Consider the following 20,819-nt stretch of genomic DNA (forward strand, 5'->3'; position numbering starts at 1 on the left):
TGCCCTAGAAGAAAGTCTTCCCTCCTATGGCCATTTCTCTTTCTCCTTCTTTTTTTCTTTTTCTTTTAAATTATACTTTAAGTTCTAGGGTACATGTGCACAATGTGCAGGTTTGATACATAGGTATACATGTGCCATGTTGGTTTGCTATACCCATCAACTCATCATTTACATTAGAGATTTCTCCTAATGCTATCCTTCCCCCAGACCTCCACCCCCTGACAGGCCCCGGTGTGTGATGTTCCCTGCCCTGTGTCCAGGTGATCTTATTGTTCAGTTCCCACCTATGAGTAAGAACATGTGATGTATGGTTTTCTGTCCTTGTGATAGTTTGCTGAGAATGGTGGTTTCTAGCTTCATCCATGTCCCTGCAAAGGACATGAATTCATCCTTTTTTATGGCTGCATAGTATTCCATGGTGTGTATGTGCCACATTTTCTAAATCCAGTCTATCACTGATGGACATTTGGGTTGGTTCCAAGTCTTTGCTATTGTGAGTAGTGCCGCAATAAACATACGTGTGCATGTGTCTTTATAGCAGCATGATTTATAATCCTTTGGGTATATACCCAGTAATGGGATGGCTGGGTCAAATGGTATTTCTAGTTCTAGATTCTTGCGGAATCGCCACACTGTCTCAGTGGTTGAACTAATTTACACTTCCACCAACAGTGTAAAAGCGTTCCTATTACTCCACATCCTCTCCAGCATCTGTGGTTTCCTGACTTTTTAATGATCGCCATTCTAACTGATGTGAGATGGTATCTCATTGTGGTTTTGATTTGCATTTCCCTGATGACCAGTGATGGTGAGCATTTTTTCATGTGTCTGTTGGCTGCACAGATGTCTTCTTTTGAGAAGTGTCTGTTCATGTCCTTTGCCCATTTTTTGATGGGGTTGTTTGTTTTTTTCTTGTAAATTTGTTTGAGCTCTTTGTAGATTTTGGATATTAGCCCTTTGTCAGATGGGTAGATTGCAAAAATTTTCTCCCATTCTGTAGGTTGCCTGTTCACTCTGATGGTAGTTTCTTTTGCCGTGCAGAAGCTCTTTAGTTTAATTAGATCCCATTTGTCTATTTTGGCTTTTGTTGCCATTGCTTTTGTTGTTTTAGTCATGAAGTCCTTGCTATGGGTCTTAAAATCTCTATGGAATCTAAATGTGTCAAGTTAGCTTATTTTTTATTCTACTTTGGGTGTAAATGAAAACAGATGAATGCCACCTTCCTTAACAATAGTCTTTTGTTCATTTTAAATCTGAAATTTTTGTTTTGGTAACATTTTGAATGTATATTAAAGCTTTTTTCAGCTTTTCCCCCCTAGTTATTAATAGAAGCAAACTCTTGCCATTTATTTATGACAGAACACATGCAGGACTTGAAAGATGATACTAATAATGTCCACTACGAGAACTACGGAATCAGAAAACTGGCAGCTGTGACTTATCATGGAGTTGATAACAAGAAGAATAAAGGGCAGCTCACTAAGTATATATTTTTTTCTCCAAAAAAAGGTATTCTTTCTGTAGTCAATAATCATATTGTTTCATTTTCATTAAATTTCTCCTAGCTACTCAGTAGAAAATTTGGATAATATTCTCTATGCACAACAGCATAAATTTATATTGTTATGCTTTGTTAATAGTAGAAGCTTTTTTGAATGAACCATTTTGATAGAGTTTTCACTTACAGATTGTGTGGAAACAAAGGACAGGCTTTAAGAAAAGGAATATTTAGATGAATTTATTCTTGGTTACCTTCTCTATTCCTATTCCAGGGAGTAAATTAGCTGGAGTTTCAGTTTCTTTTGGTTGTTAGAGTGGTGTAAGTGACTACGAAGTGTGTAGCTTTGCCCTATTGAGCTTATATCTCAAGCTGTGGTGGTTTCATGTTGGGGTCAAAAAAAGAGATGTGTGAGGAAGCTGGTAATCATGTCTGTGCCCTACTTTTAAAAAATTTGTCATTATTGAAGATCACAATTACATCATATGTCACTTAGCAATGGGGATACATTCTGAGAAATGTGTCATTGGGCTATTTCATCATTCTGTAAACATGATTGAGTGTACCTACATAAACCTAGATGGTAGAGCCTTCTGCACACCTAGGTTATGTGGTCTAGCTATTGCTTGTAGGCTGTAAACCTATACAGCATGTTACTGTACTGAATGTTATAGACAGTTGTAACATAATGTTTAGTATTTGTGTATCTAAACATAGAAAAGGTGCAGTAAAAATACAGTGTAAAAGATTACAAATGGTATATCTGTATAGGGCACTTGGTGTGATTGGAGCTTGCAGGACTGGAAGTTGCTCTGGATGAGTCAGTGAGTGAGCGGTGAGTGAATGTGAAGGCCTAGGACATTACTGTACACTACTGTGGACTTTATGAACACTGTACACTTAGGCTATACTAAATTTACTTTTTAAATTTGTCTTTAGTAATCTTATTTTGCTGTAACTTTTATAATAACTTAAATTTTAAAAAACTTTTTGATTCTTTTATAGTAACACTTAGCTTAAAACACAAACACATGAACAGATGTACAAAAATATTATCTTTATAATCTTTATCCCATAAGCTTTTTTCTATTTTAAAAGTTCTTTCTTTTTTCACTTAAAATTTTTTTTTGTTAAAAACGAAGACATAAACTTACACGTTAGCCTAGGCCTATTCAGGGTCAAGATCATCAAAATGCTACTGGGCAGTAGGAATTTTTCAGTTCCTATGGGCCACCATCATATATGCAGTCCCTTGTTGACTGAAATATCATTATGCAGTGCATAGCTGTATTACGAAACCATTTTAAATAATGTGCATTTGTAGCTCAGTGTTATCTACCATTAGAAAATAATCCTGACGGATCAACTATATAAATACATAATACAAGTTCTCAAAGTAGCTATGATGTTTTCCATAGTGGTTAACATGCTTTATCATGGAATAGAAAAATGTCCCTTCTTAAATATTTAAAATACAAGATTCTGTTTGAGGTAAGCCTCAATACATGAACAAAAGGAAGGCTTTTTATCTCTTTTTAGCAAAATGTTTATTGAGCAACTTTGGCACAAAAATTTAAGGATCCATCATAGTGAATATTGTTCATAAAATCCTAATTCACTTTAAACTTATTCTCATTAATGATGAACGTTTTAACTCATTAAAAGAAACACATACACAAAGCTACTGATAATTTTGTATATTAAAAGAAAATATACAAAATATACAAAAAATATATGTACTTACACAATATATTTTTTAAAACATTTGTTATGTTGTCGATATAAGGAATTGTTTAATTGTTCCCATGTCTCAAATGTAAGGCTTTTTAAAATAGTGCTGTTGGATGCAGGTAAGATAATTCAGAGAAAAATAGTAAACTTTACAGTATCATTAAGTTTTTTTCCGCATACACAAAATTCTGTGTGGATACGTGAGTTAAACTATATCCCAGGTGAAAACATAAATAGTAGAATTCTACAGGAAATATATCTCTTAAAGAGAGGAATCATACCATACTTTGTCTATGCGAATAAGAAAAGAAATGTTTGCATTGCTAAAAAGCAAATTGTCCCAGGAGCTAGCATATTTTATTTTATGTTAATAATAAGTAGGAAAATAAACATTTGAGAAGATCAAGCCAACTAGGGAATGGCTGTAATTGGAATAGATATTTGATATGATTTGATAAATTAGATTGTTACTACTTCATTGAATAACATACTGAATCTGAAAGAAATCGCTTAGAAGTTTATCTATTGGTTGTATCTTACATTATCTTGAAAATGTTAGCAATTTCAAAAAATATTTTTGTTAAATTTTTCTTTAAAAGTAATTAATAACTTATGGTGCTTTAGCTGATGTAAGGTGCTTTTCCTCATAGCTCAGTACATATCCATGAATAACTGAAAAGAAAGACTAATGTTTAAATAAGTGAAGTAAGCAGTTATGAGTTAGGCTTCTTTTAATCTTCTTTTTGTATTGCTCTCATGCGACTCTCCATAGCATATTCTTTTAACAGTGGTAGTGGGGAGGGGTTGAGAGTTGCAAGAATTTTGGAATGGAACATGAACCTATTGAAAATTTATAGTTAAGTTGATCTTTGGCAATGTATGTTTCACAAAGTGCTAATCACACTTTGGTTTTAGAATATAAGCTAAACTTTTTAAAGATGTTAGACATTGAATAGTAAAATACATTCATGTGCCACATAACGATGTTTTGGTCAATGACTGACTGCATATACGACAAGATCCCATAATATTATAATGTCTATACCATAGAGCCTAAGTGTGTAGTAGGTTATACTATCTACGGTTGTGTAAGTACACTCTGTGTTGTTCACACAATGACAAATGAATTTCTCTGAATGTATCCCCATTGTTCAGCAGTGCATGACTGTAGATCAATTTATCTTATATTTAAATTTTCTGAGGTAGTTTTGGGCAAACTGTAGAGGCTATTGAAACATGAAATAAAAATAAAAATTAAAAATATATGTGTAGATGTCTGAAAATGTGCCTTTCTGTTAATAGCCCTGGAACAATTCTATTTTAGAGGGACTTAAAACAAGAATTAGATGTGTTCTTTAAATCTGAAGAATAGCTGAACTTGTTCAGTCAGCTATGATTTATCTCAAGGTTAGATCTGGAGAAGTGGATGCTGTTCTTAGCAGCTGTCCAGTAATTACCTGTTTCTGACAAAGAATGTATGGAGCCATCAAAGTACTTCTTAATTCCTTAGAGAATGTATCTTGCGTCCCTTCTGGAGGGTAGTGGGTGGCTGAAAGCCGCAGAAAGGGTAGCCTCTCAAATCAAAGGAAATTCAGCAAGGGTCTGTAAAGGAAAGGGGAGAAGAGTTGGTCATATCAGATTGCTGATCTCTTAAAGGAAGTGATTCCCAATAAGAGGAGGGCCATCTTGTTAAACTTCCTTCTTGAACTTTTATCTGCCTCCTTTTTTCTTGATCTTCCTTGTACCTTTTACTTAAAATCACATTTGATTGGTGACTCTTTTTCAGAACTGATGTGTATCATTGGTACCAATTGTGACAATAGATACCTTCTCCAAGTTGGGGCACACACTAGCCTCTCTTTCCCTTATGTTAATTTATTTTTCTGTTCTCCATAGCCTTTTCCATCAGTCATCTTGGGAAAACTTTATAAGTAAATGACTAAAAATACAGGTTCCAAAGGCAGATCCTCAGAATTCTTCATACAAGAGTTTTCATTGATCTAAATAGAAATAAAGACAATTTTCTGAAAATTTCAAGTTGTTTCAAAAAATTAAACTTATTTAGTTATATCTTTTACTCTTTATTCAAGTGTCCTTTCATAAAATTAAAATGATAGTAGTTGGAGTTTTGTTTATGTTTGGTTTTAATACTCTTACTTGGCAAAACAAGATGTTGGCAACCATTATTACTCAAAATTTTTGGAAATTTTTATTGATCTTTCAAATTATTTAAGTGAAAGTCCTTTGGAAAATTTTGCACATAGTGACCTACTAACCACTGGAGCGAAAAAGTATGTAAATCTACTTGCTTAATGTATTCTTTAGGAAAGACAACCACACATAATTTAAATGAAACATGATTGTTTTTTATTATACTCCAAGGGTGGGTCACATGTAATGCAGCAAAGCAGAACTTGACTAGGTCATCCTTATGTGGTGGCTGTAATTCTCTTATTGGTCACATGAAGGGATGTGGCTTGCAGGAAGTTTAACCTTATAAAGACAACCCTAGAAGGAGCTAAATCTTTGGGGATTTAGTTTCATATTCGGGTTATGTTGTAACCATTTACTTTTGCTTGTTTTACTAGGCTTTTTTCATTTCTTTGGGTTTTTAATTTTGCTGATAGGTTTATAAGCTTTACTACTATATGTGTGTGGGTAAGAGTTTCCTATTTAAAAGCAGGCAGGCAATGATATAACTTAAATGGTTTTTCCAGCTGTTTAATAAAAGGTTTTACTTGGAAAAAAATAGTAAATGTGAAGACAAAAAGTGATCTCCCTGTATTTTCTGCCTTGTAAGCATTATTTTTTGTTTCGATTTTCTAAAAATTAATAAAGATGTCTAGAAGTGAGGCGTTAATTTAAAAATTAAAAATGTGAAATATTTTTACTGGTGAGAGACTTCAAAAAATTCATTTTAAATATGCATGAACATTTTTTCACAGTATTTGAGTATGTTTGGTCAGATTATTTTTACAAGCCTAAAAACTTACAGTATCTTAACTGTTAAATATTGCAAATTTCTTTTAGAAAGTACACACATTTAGCAGGTTTAGAACTTTGAACAGACTTTCAGAAGATAATTGCACAGCATATTTATTTTCATAGTGATTTAGTGTAATGATTACGAACATAATTTGGGAAATAAATTAGCTTTAGCGAATTTTACTGTAAATTTTTTATTTAGGGCACATACCTTCATAATTTAATTGTGAAAGCTACGCATTTGCCTTTAATTGAAGCTTTTAGCATGCTTTACTTTTAATGTGCTAAATCGCTAATTTTTGTTCCTTTAGATATGATACAGTTGAAGGCATGTAAGGCGGGGAATTGTTTTTCCAAAGACATAGTAGTTTTACTATACAGGCATTTTTAATACTTAAATTTTGAATTTAAAAGAAGTTTTTTTTTTCCCCTTCGAGATGGAGCCCTGCTCTGTCACCCAGGCTGGAGTGCAGTGGCACGATCTTGGCTCACTGCAACTTTTGCCTCCTGGGTTCAAGCAATTCTCCTGCCTCAGCCTCCCAAGTAGCTGGGATTACAGGTGTGGACCAGCACATCTGGCTAATTTTTGTATTTTTAGTATAGATGAGGTTTCACCATGTTGTCCAGGCTGGTTTTGAACTACTGACCTTGTGATCTGGCGGCCTTGGCCTCCCAAAGTGCTGGGATTACAGGCGTGAGCCACTGTGCCTGGCCTAAAAGAAGATTTTGAAACATCATTGCATGTTTTCTCTGCAGTCTCTTATTTTCCCCTGTAGTTATTTAAATAATAATTTAGGTAGCAAAATTACCTGCTCCTTCCCAAGGATAAAGTAAAATAAACATTTTATAGATGAGTTATATAAGTAGGAGTAGATATTTAATTATATATGATTTTTAATTTAATGTATTTACAATCACAATTATATTGTTGAATAATCTTAAGTTGCTTAAATATACATATTCGGTTATTTAAGGTTAGCAATTAATTGTTTTTAGATTATTTCTTTTCTAGAGCCTAAAAAAGATTTTTGGGGTGTTAGGGGACAGTGGGAATTATAGACTCTTTGAAAATGTAACAAAAGCTTTGGACCCTTTCACTGGAAGAATGCTGGCAAAGACATTTGGTATGCTGTTTCAGGGCAGTCACTGACACTGTGTGTGCTCAGGAGATCAAAGGCAACTATATTGAAAAACACCTGCCATTAATATGAGAAATATATTATTAAGAAGGATCTCATCAACTTTTAACCAAAAAAAAAAAAAAAAAAGATATTTACACTTGAAAATGTATTTCAGCTGACTCCACTTTTTTTTGTTTTTTTTTTTTTTGGAGACGGAGTCTCGCTCTGTTGCCCAGGCTGAAGTGCAGTGGCATGATCTCCGCTCACTGCAAGCTCTGCCTCCCGGGTGCCACCACTCCCAGCTAATTTTTTGTATTTTTAGTAGAGACGGGATTTCAGTGTGTTAGCCAGGATGGTCTCGATCTCCTGACCTCGTGATCCATCCGCCTTGGCCTCCCAAAGTGCTAGGATTACAGGCGTGAGCCACCGCGCCCGGCCTCAGCTGACTCGCTTTTAAAATGCAGGTTCTTGTTCTAAGTTAATATGTCTGGTTACTTTCATTTTCAGAACTTTTGATCCATTGCTTAATTGGAAAAGTATATGGCAGGTTTGCATGTAGAAGTAAGTTTTCTTTCAGTGAAGAAATATCCTTGAGTTAAATAACATTTTATTCTAATTTACGCAATTGCGAAAACAGATCATCTTAATTAAGAAAAACTGGTAGCCAGTATTGTCTTTTTTGTTTTGTTTTTAACATTTTCACTCTAGCTCTCTTGCCTGCTTCCTTTATAGAAAAGATTGCTATGATGGTCAGAAATATTTAGCCAAATAAGGAGAAAAGACACCATAATAAGAGTGTGTCAAATCAGGGTTAAAATGACCAGCCGTAAAGTTATGGGTGAAATCCAAGGTCTGGTTTTTGTTTTTAAGCCATGAGTTAATTCTTTTCTTAAAATTAGTGTATTACAATAAAATTTACCCATTTAAAATATAAACCTTAATGGTCAAAGCCTGTTTTTATGGAGACAAAACAAGCATGCTTTATTAACAAATTCAAAGAAGGATCTACGTCATTTAATTTGTCCCAGGGTATTGAATAATTTTCAGAGACTCTCAAAGCAAAGAGCCCACTTCTCTTTCTGCTCCTGGGCTGAAAGCACTAGATACTTTGGTATTCTCTTGTGTCTCTGTGAGTAAGTATATTGGCCTTAACATAAATCCCACCTGTAAATATATCTCAGTGTGAAAAATTTTGAACACAGTTGTCCAAAGAGATTTGAGTCCATGGACTTTAACATCAACAGAGTGAACATTTTTTTTTTAATTTAACTATGCTTATGTGTATATTCTGGCATTTAAAAAAATAAAATATTTGCTTCTGATTATCTCTAAAGTGTGTGTGTGTGTTTTAAATCATTGAATTTAAGACTGAAATATTTGAGTTAAGTGGAATTAATTTTTTTTTTTTTGAGATGGAGTCTCTCTCTGTCACCCAGGCTGGAGTGCAGTGGCGTGATCTCGGCTCACTGCAAGCTCCACTTCCCAGGTTCACACCATTCTCCTGCCTCAGCCTCCCGAATAGATGGGACTACAGGCGCCTGCCACCATGCCCAGCTAATTTTTTGTATTTTTTTTTCAGTAGAGATGGTGTTTCACCATGTTAGCCAGGATGGTCTTGATCTCCTGACCTGGTGATCCACCCGCCTCGGCCTCCCAAAGTGCTGGGATTACAGGCATGAGCCACCACGCCCGGCCAAGTGGAATGAATTTTCAAGAGCACTGAAGTTACCATAAAGGGCCTAGAAATATTCTGTATACCTAAATAGTGTTCTAGGTATTGACTAGTAGTGATTTCCAGCATATCAGTTCAGTTACCAAAATAAATAATAATATTGTTCATTTTTGTGGTGTTAGTAGCTGTCTTAGAAGAGATTGTAACACTTGAAATTTTGGTAAAACTAAAAATACTCTACATACATTAACTTCATTACTCATTTTCTGTTTTTCATGTTAAAATATTGTTTAAAGAACAAAATTAAATGATTTTCTTCTGATATTTTATTCTGTGAATGTATTTTGGGAATTTTTTCCCCCATTTTCCTTCTACAGTTTATTTGGTATGTCATCATCCTTAGATTTGATATGTAGTAGGTTTAGAGAACATCTTTGCTTTTTACATTTTTTTCATAAGTTTTATATATGAAATATCACGGAAAGAAATTCTGTGTTATAAATATATTAATAATGGCATATATACATATATAGCATCTCTCTTTGTTTTCATCAAACTGTTTCATAGTTCTATTATAATTTTTATTCACAGACATTTAATGATTACCCTTAATATTCATGACAGGAGCCCTCTGGCACAAATGGAAGAAGAAAGAAGGGAGCAAGTAGCTAAAATTAAGAAGATGGAGATGGAGATGGAGCAGGTGTTTGAGATGAAGGTCAAAGAAAAAGTTCAAAAACTGAAGGACTCTGAAGCTGAGGTAATCAGTCCAATATTCCATCTCTTAGCAGACATTGTGTTCCTTTTTAAATAGTATCTTCAGTAAAATTTATAGATAATATAACCTTCTTATACATATTTTTTAAAAATTAATACCCTAGTGTAACAAAATGGAGAAATTTCTAGAAGCAAGCACTGTTTACAATAAAATAATATGGACTTCAATACATAAGTGCTTGGACATAGTGTATTAGGTAGGACAGCCTAATAGAATACTTACAATGAATTATTAAAGTTATAATGAACAAGTGTGAGTTGTGAAAAATAAAATTATAAGCCATTCCATACAGGTGGCATAAGAACACTAAAGATGAGAGTTTGGGGTGGATGTATGCATAAAAACTAGTGTTAGGATAATAATAATTGACCAGACTTATTTGTGTATGAATGAAAAAGGGAAATAACCTTTATTGAACTAAAGACATGCCTGGATAAATTACACACAGTTAAAGGAGAGAAAATTAGGGAATGTGATATTTTTGCTAACAGGTTGGGCCTTGTTTATAATGTAGTGTCAAGGGAACTCCTACCGTCGCAACATTGGGCAGGGTAATGACCACCTTGAGCACACACAGAGGAATGAGACAGGCAGGTAACTCAAGGAGCAGAGGTCTCGTGACCCCTTCCCAGAACATGTGGGGTCCTAGCCTCATCTCCAGGAGGAGGAAGTGCATCTATACACATATTTGTCAATGACAAAACATCCCAGCAGACATATCTACTATCTTGAAACCCTTCTAGATGTCGAGTTATACATTTAGTTTCTATTAATCAAAAAGACCTTGGAGACATTTCCTTCAGTAGGTGGCAAGAAAGAAAAGATGGAGAAAAGGATAAACTTAACATAAGAATCCCTAGAGCAGTAGTTTGATAGATATCTGAGAATAGTAGAAAAAAATTGGGTAATCCCAAAATAAATCAGTGATTTCAGTATGAAGTTTTCTCAACATAAATCTGTTATAATTAAAAATTACAGGCCCTCGAGAAGCGTCGAGTCCGGGACGCCCAGCGCGGGCCCCGAGCAGGGGGAAGGGAAGCGCAGCTCGGTCCGCGTGGGTGGAGGGGACGTGAGGCCGCCCTAAGGTGGTGGTCGAGGAAGGGCTCTACGGCTCCCAAGCTAGGCCAAACGCCTCCGGCGGCCGCGCCCAGGCGCCCCTTCCCCTGTGGGGCAACCCTAGCCGGGGACGCGTGAACCACCTCCGTAGCTGCCCCGCCAGCACCCCGAGCCGTGCGCCTCTGCACCATGCAGCTGCCCTGCGCATGGAGCCGCGAGGTACAGCAGGCCCGGCCCCCAGCACCACCGGCCTGCCGGGAGCTTCGGGACACTGGCGCCGCAGCGGAGAGGGCATCGGGCCAACGCCTCCCCCGAGGCTCAGCTGCGGGCTCCCAGGCGTAGGCACCCATGACCCTTATGCTGACCGTAGCTTGGACGCCGCTGCCGCCGGAGTCCAATGCCGGTCATGCCCATTCCGCGGCGGGTGTGCTCCTTCCATGGTCCATACACCACCTGCCTGCATGCGGTCTGTGGGCCCGTGGGCGCCTCCCACCTGGCCCGCACCAAGTACAACAACTTCGAGGTGTGCATCAAGACGCGCTGGCTGTAGGGCTTCATCCACTTCCTGCTCTACTTCAGCTGCATCCTGTTCACTGGGGCACGCTGGCCGCCTTCTTCTGCCTGCAGTACCTGGGCGTTAGCGTCCTCCTGAGCTTCCAGCGCAAGCTGTGGGTGCTGCTGCTGCTGCTGGGCCGCTGGCGCGTGGACTTCCGCCTGGTGAACGAGCTGCTCATCTACAGCATCCACGTCACCATGCTGCTGGTTGGGGGCCTGGGCTGGTGCTTCATGGTCTTTGTGGACATGTGAGGGCCGTGGGCGCGAGCTTGATGTATCGTCCCGGCCTGTGGCTGTGTCCTCTCCATGGGTGGGATCGGCCAGGGCCTTCCCTTCCGCCCATCCCGCAGGCAGTCGCTGCTGCCCGGCGCCCACGGAGAGAAAAGAAAGGGCTAAGACTTCCGTGATGGTGCGAACGCCGTCCCTAGGCTGGCTTCCTGCTCTCAACCTCCCCGTGTGCACTCTCAGGGGCGGCGCCCACCTGCTGGTGGCTCCTGCTCACACGTCTTGAGGTCGTACTGCGGGGTGGGCCTCTCTCCAGGACCACAGCTGCCAGGGACTTTAGACATCACCCTGAGAGGCCGCTGGACACAGAGGGCTGTGTGCCCAGGAGCAAATCCGGAGAGGGGGGGCCCGCCTGGCTGCACAGCCCCTTCCTGCGTGCCCTGGTCCCAGCCGCAGCCAACGGGACACGGAAGGCCCCCCTCCCTGACACACCACACTGCCACAAAGCTGCTTACTCTGCCCTGGGCCGCCTGAGGCCTGGCACTGCCCGCGGACCACCCTCTGTGTCTCACCTGAGGGGCTGTGTGGGCTCTGAGGCCCCAGCTATCCTTCAGGGTCACCTTGGATTGTGTAGATGCAGTCTAGCAGGGGGCCGGAGTGGGGCTCAGGTGGGAGGGGTGTCAGCAGGCTCCCAGCTCGGGCTGGCCTAGGGGAACCCCGGGAGCCAGGGGCCAACTCCAGCAACACTGGCCTGTCTGCCTGTTCCTGGAGGGCTGTATGTCCTGCAGATGCTGTGGATTTCTGGGGAGGAACCTCCATTCCTTTCTGGCTTTTTTTGCGGGGGAGGGCTTTGGGCCTCTTTCTTTGAGGGAACACCCTCAAAGAAAGCCTGGGAGATTGAGGCTGCAGTGAGCCAGGATGGGGACTTGCGTGTCCGAGTGTCCGGAGCAGGCGGCAGAGGCTTCAGTGTGGCAACCACAGCCCCGGAGCTTGTGTAGCACCAGCAGCGTCTTAAAGCCTCCGGTATATGCTGAGAACTACTCTTTGAAGGATGGAATGTTAACATTTAAAGGACGCGTGAAGAGCTCTGGGCCAAGTTCCCACTAATACCCTAAGCCATTAGAGAATTAGGCATGCCCATTCTAGATGCTTTGTCTTTTATGAAACCACATCTAGAGTGTGTTTACCAACATCCCTGTGGTAATGAGTTTGCAAATCATCATGTATATGATACATGTAAATACATAAATAGGTAAAGAAACCCTTTTAGCCTTAATACAGTTTCTCCTTAAATTCATTATGCTGGAAATATTTGGGGCACAGCCAGCAGCACGGTACATCAGCCACAGCACCAAGCATCTTTCATTTATTGTGTCATCTAGTGCACACCACAGCCCTACAAGGATATTATTGCCCATCTCCCCTTTATAGATGAGAAGGATAAGTTAACTTAGTATGCCAGCATTTAAACCCAGTTAATTTTTAGGTTTGCTGTTAATTGCTAGATAGGTCTACAGTCCTGTTTTTCACAATTTCAGAATGGAAAAAGCTCTGAAAACTGCAAAATCTAAGATGAACTAAGTTTTAATCCTACATATTGTGAATATTTATATATTTTACTGAAAAAAATAAAAAGTAATGTGTTTGATTATAGTTGTTGCCCCAGATAGCCCAGGAGGTATTTTATAAACATATACTCCCTTTCTAAGCAGTGTTGTCATTTTAATAACAGAAAAATATTGAACTTTGAAAGGCATCTGACCCCACGGGTTTCTTAAGAGTGAGATTGTGACCTATACCTTTATCTACATGCAGTTAACACAAAAGATAATTACTTACATATGACATAAATGTAAGTTAAGGAATGATGAACACTGTAAGCCCCACCACTGGCTTAAAAAAATAGAATGTTATCAACTCATTTGAAGACCCTGTGTGCCTGTCCTCTATTGTATCCCTCTCTCCATTCCCAGAGGTAACTACTATTCTGAATTGTGTATATGTGGTTCCCTTGCATTTAAAAAAATAACTAGAGACACTTTCTTATGTTCCTACTTTCTGACATTTTCTTAGTAACTTGTTTGCTGTCATCAGGAAGATTTCACCTGATTTGACTCATGTTTGCTTAAATGTGTCTTAGGTGATTTTGTTTTGTAGGAATTGCATGAAATAATTGAAATAGGAATAAATCTGAAGTCACTTCGGGCTTGCAAAAAAGAAAACAAATTGTATGCAAAATTATATTATAATCCAAATTCAAGATGTTAACTCACCAATGTAGTAAAATCTATAACAGAACATAATTCCTGGATAACTGAAGGTTTTGAATAGCCCTTGGGTATTTGGCATAGTAGGATTTAATCTGATTTTTAAAATTTGTTGACTGTTTTTTTTCAGAAATGGATTGACTTGCGCCTAAATGAAATTACTTATCTAATGATCTCTTGGACGTAAAGCTCTTTGTTTCTTCAGTTACTTTGCATGAGTGTTTCCCACCTCTCAGTCAGCATTCTTTACAGCATTAATGCACAGCGGAGGAAGGACCACCTGCATTAGAATCACTGTAACTTGTTGAAAATCCGCATTTCCAGACTTAACACCCAGATATTCTTTTTTTTTTTTTTTTTTTTTAGTTGCACCAAAGGCGGATCCTAGCTAAAAAGGGCCCGCGCTGCAGAGTCAATATAAAAACACAAAAAGTCCCACCACTTTAGTAACAAAAACCCCAAAAGTGAAAACTGAGGGGGCAGAGGAAGAGACCCCGGGCCAGGGGCACGAGGAGCCCTGCTCATGGCATCAGGCCTGGCCGTAGGGTCCCCCACTATTGCTGTTGCTATGAGGTCGGGGGGCAGCGATTGTCCTGTGGGAGCCACCGTTAGCCTGGGTCGGGGACCGTCATTTCTTCTGGGGTGTGCTCAGCTTCTGCATGCCCCGGATCTTGTCCAGGAGGCCAGAGATGAAGGCCTCTGTGGGTTTGTAACAGTCAACCAGCAGCTCCTTGACCCTGGCAGCCCAGGCATCGTCAGTCTCCATGTCCAGGTGCACATCCACGTCAATCTCCAGTTCTGGGATCTACTCTTCCTGGCAGTCGCAGAGGCACGTGAGCTGCTCCAGGATCCACTCCTCTAGGTTGAGGCGCTTCCGTAGCTCCTTGCCCTCATACTTGACGGTGACCTTCCGTTGGCGCCTCACTAGGCTGTCTCCTGCGGCCCCAGAGGGGCTCTGAAAGTAGACGCGTGGTCCTGGGCCGCCACTGCCCGGCCTGGGGTCCAGGGCCGCCAACGCAGCGCCCCCGTGCGGTGCCGCTGTCTGCCTTGGCGGCCGCCGGGACCACGTGCACGCGTTGGGCCCTTCCCTGCGCCGCCGCCTCCGGGAGGCCGGCCGGCTGGCTCGGGTTAGGTCCCCGGCTCCGCTCCATGCTGCTCGGCGGCGAGGGCAGCGGCGGGGGTACCCGGGGGCAGCTGCAGCATGCGGAGCCCCCGGGCAGGGCCTGGCCGCGCCCCGCTCCCTCCCCGCCGATCCGCCTGCCCTTTGTCCCCGCGACCGCCACCCCTTAACACCCAGATATTCTAATTCAGTACATCTGAGTGAGGTCCAGGATTCTATATTTTTAACAAACATCCCAGGTGATTTGAATGAAGACCAGTGTCTGAGAAAGACTGCTTACAGGAATCGGAGTACTTCACTGGCATCTTTGAGCTCTTAGGGTCCTAAAGTACCTGCTTTCTTTTCACTTGTCTTAGCTTTCTACACTTGGAATTGGGTGGCTTATTCAAGTCCTAGTTCTTCCACTTTCTGGCTAGCAGTCTTGGGCAAGTCACTTAAATTCTGCAACTATTTCCTGATCTGTACAATGAGAACAGTGATCACTGCCCAGCCTCCAACATATTTGTGATTAAAGAAAAACGAGATAAGATAGTAATTTTCCATTATAAAGTACCACACATTGTTAAGTTTATTGCTTTTTTTTCCCCCTCTGTTTCCCAAGATTATTGTCTTGGGTCATTGGCCTTTTCCGTGGCAGGTCCTAAAATAGGAGGAGTCTTTGACAGTGCTTTCCAGGTAGTACTCTGAATTTACATCAGGACTATTCAGTGCTCATACTCTTATCATTAGGAGTATGGATGAAACATACTTCTGCTTCTGATTTCTTAAATAGTTTGGTTTTATATATTGTGCTGTGATTTAGCTCCAGCGGCACCATGAGCAAATGAAAAAGAATTTGGAAGCACAGCACAAAGAATTAGAGGAAAAACGTCGTCAGTTTGAGGATGAGAAATCAAACTGGGAAGCTCAACAACGTATTTTAGAACAACAGAATCTTCGAGGTAACTAGTAGCAGATTACTCAGAAATGTGTGTATTAATGTTTTAAAGAATTGTTTTCCTAACTTATTTAAAAAAACATTAGAATAACACTTAAAAAGTCATCACCCATTATGCATTCCAAACACAACGGTTTCCATGGATAAATATTTTTATATGGATGGATACAGCCTGTGTCCATTAGCAGTATTTTTTCAGTACATTTTCCATGACTTAATCTTCATGATTATGATTTGGCAGCTTCATAACATTCTCCCCAATTAACTCACCTTAACTGGATTTCTTACCTCCTCCCCCCAATTATTGGACATAAGGGTTGTTTTCAAATTTTGGCATACAAAGGGAACATTGCTCAAAATCTATTATATATTTAGGGGTACATTTTAATTGTGTTGAATTATGTTTTTACGATAAAATTCTTAAGATAAAATGTTAGATATTTAATTTCCAATACAGCTAATCAGTTACTTTCTCTTTAATTTATACAAAATTCAATATTTGTACCTTGATTTTCTTTTCCTTCATAGTTTCATTTAAAACTGAAAAGTGGCATTCATATAAGGATTCTATAATTTATCTTCATTACTAAACATTTTCAGATTTGACATTTGTTCTACTACATTAACCTACTGTTAACATTTTCCCCAAAGAAGAGGAAAATAGATTTGTAAAAGCGGTTGCACTTCAGAATGCAAATGACAGTGGGGGAAAAGAACACCCTGTTTGATGCCAGTTGATATTTTTCAGTTTGTGCTGTTTTATTTGGGAAGAATTGTTCTTGTATATTAAAGTGGGGTTTTGCCATATTTTTTACTGCTTATCCTGGAATTTTGTCAAATATTTGATTGTCTAAGAAAATACTATTATAGGTTAACATTGTCTTAGTTGTATACCTGTAAATCTTGTGATTTCTTTAAATGAAAAAGTAGTATCTGAAAATCCCAACATTGTTGTAATTGGGTTAGCTATTGTTGTTATCATGTTGTCTATCATGTTTATAAAATGGTCACTCATCTTGATTATTTTCCTTTCATCATTTAGAACCTTGGAAAAGAACAAGAAGAAAGGGCAGATCTTTTAAACCCTCTATTGACCACCAGTTACGTATTAGTTGCCAATATGCCAGCTTGGACATCATTGTTGGATCCGTTTGACCAGTTTGCACTAGTTTTATCCATAATGATGGATTTAACAACATGACAAAAATTATTTTTGTTGTTGTTGTTCTCGATGGAGATTAAGATGCCTCGAATTATCTAGGGTGTTGTGTACTTAGAAAGTAACAGCTCTAAGTAGCTTTCCTACATTTTCTTTTTTTTTTTTTAATTAAACAGATGTCTTTGGTTTAATGCAAGAGAACATTTTACTGTTGTACAATCATGTTCTGGTGGTTTGATTTTTTACAGGATATTCCAAAAAAAAAAAAAAAAGGACTCTGGAAGGTTTTCATTGAGGATAAATTGCCATAACATGATGCAAACTGTGCTTCTCTATGATAACTATAATACAAAGTTTCCATTCCATGCAGCATATACAATAATATAATTTAGTCTAACACAGTTGACCCTATTTTTTGACACTTCCATTGTTTACAAATACACATGGGGAAAAAAAAATAGCCCTATATGCTTACAGTGCACCTAGAGGTTTTTTTTTTTTAATAACAATCTCTTTTTGTTTGTTTGTTTTGGATTCGTTAAATATATATTTTTCTCATTTAGTGCCCTCCTTAGCCAGAGTCTCATTACTGCTTCATTTTTGTAATAACATTTAATTTAGATATTTTCCATATATTGGCCCTGCTAAAATAGAATACAGCATCTTTCACATGGTAGGAACCAACAAGGAAACTTTGCATTAACTCCCTTTTTACACTTTATGGTAAGTAGCAGGGGGAAAATGCATTTATAGATCATTTCTAGGCAAAATCATTTCTAGGCAAAGCTAATGACCAACCTGTTTCTACCTATATGCAGTCTCTTTATTTTACTAGAAATGGGAATCATGGCCTCTTGAAGAGAAAAAAAGTCACCATTCTGCGTTTAGCTGTATTCATATATTGCATTTCTGTATGTTTTGTTTGTATTGTAAAAAATTCACATAATAAGCCATGTAGTGATGTAATAGAGTGTGGGGGCTTCAATATTCTACAGTCGATGTACAAGAGTAGAGTATGTTTGAGAAGAAACTTTTCAACTTGAATTTGCCTCCTCTGTGATGACATCTCTTATATGCTTTTGCTGATTTTCTAATTTAAGAGATACCATATCTCTCTATTCATTTCTATCTCTCATTTGTATGCTTATTTTTCTGAGAACATTTTTTTTTTTTTCTAGACAGGGTCTTGCTTCGTTGCCCAGGCTGGAGTGCAGTGGCACAAACACGACTCACTGCAGCCTCAACCCTCTGGGCTCAAGCAGTCCTTCTGCCTCAGCCCCTTGAGTAGCTGGGACTGCAGGCGTGCACCACCATGCCTGGCTAATTTTTGTATTTTTTGTAGAGATGGGGTTTCATTATGTGGCCCAGGCCGATCTCGAACTCCTAAGCTCAAGTGATCCACCCACCTCAACCTCCCAAAGTTCTGGGATTACAAGCATGAGCCATCATGCCTGGCCTCTGAGAAGTTTCTAACTCATTGAGATTAGGTATACTCTCAAGTCCCTGGAAACTGAATTTTTTAACTGGAAAGAGAGTGGTGTAATTTCTCAAGGTCAAATGATGTAGATTTTAACATAATACATAATTTAAGTATAATTAATGTAGCCCAGTTTATTATCTTGAAATGTTTTACCCTATTTACTTTTTAAATTAATGACCTAAGCAGAGGGAATAATTATAAGTCAATAGCAGAGACTGTTGTTTGGGTGTTTTTTATTTATTTTTTTTCAGTGTTTGTGCTGAGAGATTGGGTTAACATCTCTAGCCAAAAATGTTTGGTTTTAGGGAGGCTAAGAACAACCTACTGAATTTGGAGAATGCAAAGGTAAAAAATTTATACAGACTGCCTGCCTAACTGATTAAGTACTACTGCTTCTGGGAAATATTATTTCAAAATTGTATGTATTATAATAACAAATTTCTAAGACACATTCATTGTTCTACCATCCTAATGAAAACTTTCAGAAGTTTTTATCCATGGCATGCCCAGGGTGTCACCTGAATCTGATGTAGGATCTGTATAACTTTACTAGGTCTTTTTATTGTTGACTCCAGTCTTAAGTATATTAGAAGGCTCGTTTTGCTATTTGGTCTGTGGATTTCTGCAAGGATCGTTCACAATACATGTAAGGCCTTAGGTAGGCCTAAGGAAAGGCCAGCCTGTAGAAAGTAAAACGGCAGTGTCTGTTCTCCACTGTCAGAGGCATTATGTAATTGAAGTATCCTGTTAGCCACTGTCTTTCTGCTAATAAAGTGGGGCTGAACAAGTTAGCACTAATAATACCAGTGAACCACTTGGGCACCTTGTGGGTAAAGTTTTGCTGCCACCTAGTGGAATGGGATACCATTGCTTCCTTATCAGGTTCAGAAGCAAGTTGTGAAGTTGCTAATAAAATGGACACAGAGCTTCTTTCTGTGTAGCTCAGCCTGTAATCTTGAAAGCTTGAGGAGATACAGACCCATGCCTCTCGGACTCATTAGCTGGGTGTCACCACTACCACCTGCACATTCTGACCCACCACATCTTAATATGTTTTGTCCTCTTGGAGAAATTAATCTAGGAGTAGAAGTCAGAATATGGTAGGTGAGGGGAAAAAAGGAAAGATGGCTTGATAGCAACGAATGCATCAGGAGCAAAATGTTGACTCAGAAAGTTATCTAGATCACAGTCTCCAAACCTGATGTTGTTTCCTTATGAAAATATTTTTGAGTGTCCATGATTATATGTATTGATATAAGGGAACCTGCCCCGATATTTATGTAGGTTCTTTTCTATTTTCCCTAAGCGTTGGCCAGCTTGAGAAATAAAGGGACAGAGTACAAAAGAGAGAAATTTTAAAGCCGGGCGTCTGGGGGAGACATCACATGTCGGTAGGTTCCATGATGCCCCACAAGCCACAAAAACCAGCAAGTTTTTATTAGGGAGTTTCAAAAGGGGAGGGAGTGTGCGAATAGGTGTGGGTCACAGACATCAAATACTTAACAGGGTAATAGAACATCACAAGGCAAGTGGAGGCAGGGCGAGATCACAGGACCACAGGACAGAGGCGAAATTAAAATTGCTAATGAAGTTTCGGGCACCGTTGTCATTGATAACATCTTATCAGGAGACAGGGTTTTGAGATCAACCGGTCGGACCAAAATTTATTAGGCAGGAATTTCCTCTTCCTAATAAGCCTGGGAGCACTATGGGAGACTGGAGTCTATCTCACCTCTGCAGTCTTGACCATAAGAGACGACCACGCCCAGGGGGGCCAGTTTAGAGACCTACCCCAGGTGCGCATTCTCTTTCTCGGGGATGTTCCATGCTGAGAAAAAGAATTCAGCGATATTTCTCCCATTTGCTTTTGAAAGAAGAGAAATATGGCTCTGTTCCGTCCAGCTCACTGGTGGTCAGAGTTTAAGCTTATCTCTCTTATTCCCTGAACAATTGCTGTTATGCTGTTCTTTTTTTAAGGTGCCCACATTTCATACTGCTCAAACACACATGCTGTACAATTTGTGCAGTTAATGCAATTATTACAGGGTCCTGAGGCGATATACATCCTCCTCAGCTGACAGGATTAAGAGATTAAAGACAGGCATAGGAAATCACAAGGGTATTGATTGGGGAAGTGATAAGTGTCCATGAAATCTTCCCAATTTATGTTCAGAGATTGCAGTAAAGACAGGCATAACAAATTATAAAAGTATTAATTTGGGGAACTAATAAATG

General features: G+C 39.2%; 1 protein-coding gene and 2 pseudogenes across 1 annotated transcript in view; 2 read left to right on the top strand and 1 right to left on the bottom strand.

The window, feature by feature from the left end:
* Nucleotides 1-17,295, top strand: part of LOC100453944 (septin-7) — a 45,166-nt gene extending 27,871 nt beyond the window's left edge. The window contains exons 10-13 of the mRNA XM_054560778.2: nucleotides 1,360-1,483; nucleotides 9,632-9,767; nucleotides 15,811-15,949; nucleotides 16,988-17,295. Of these exons, the coding sequence (XP_054416753.1) occupies nucleotides 1,360-1,483; nucleotides 9,632-9,767; nucleotides 15,811-15,949; nucleotides 16,988-17,100 (512 nt within the window). The 3' untranslated portion in view covers nucleotides 17,101-17,295. The remainder of the gene's footprint in view (nucleotides 1-1,359; nucleotides 1,484-9,631; nucleotides 9,768-15,810; nucleotides 15,950-16,987) is intronic.
* LOC103889341 (transmembrane protein 250-like) lies at nucleotides 9,643-14,061 on the top strand (annotated as a pseudogene).
* On the bottom strand, nucleotides 14,426-15,091 carry LOC103889340 (protein phosphatase 1 regulatory subunit 14B-like; annotated as a pseudogene).
* Nucleotides 17,296-20,819: the final 3,524 nt, after the last annotated feature.

This window comes from Pongo abelii, chromosome 6 (assembly GCF_028885655.2).
Source record: "Pongo abelii isolate AG06213 chromosome 6, NHGRI_mPonAbe1-v2.0_pri, whole genome shotgun sequence".
NCBI lineage: Eukaryota > Metazoa > Chordata > Mammalia > Primates > Hominidae > Pongo > Pongo abelii.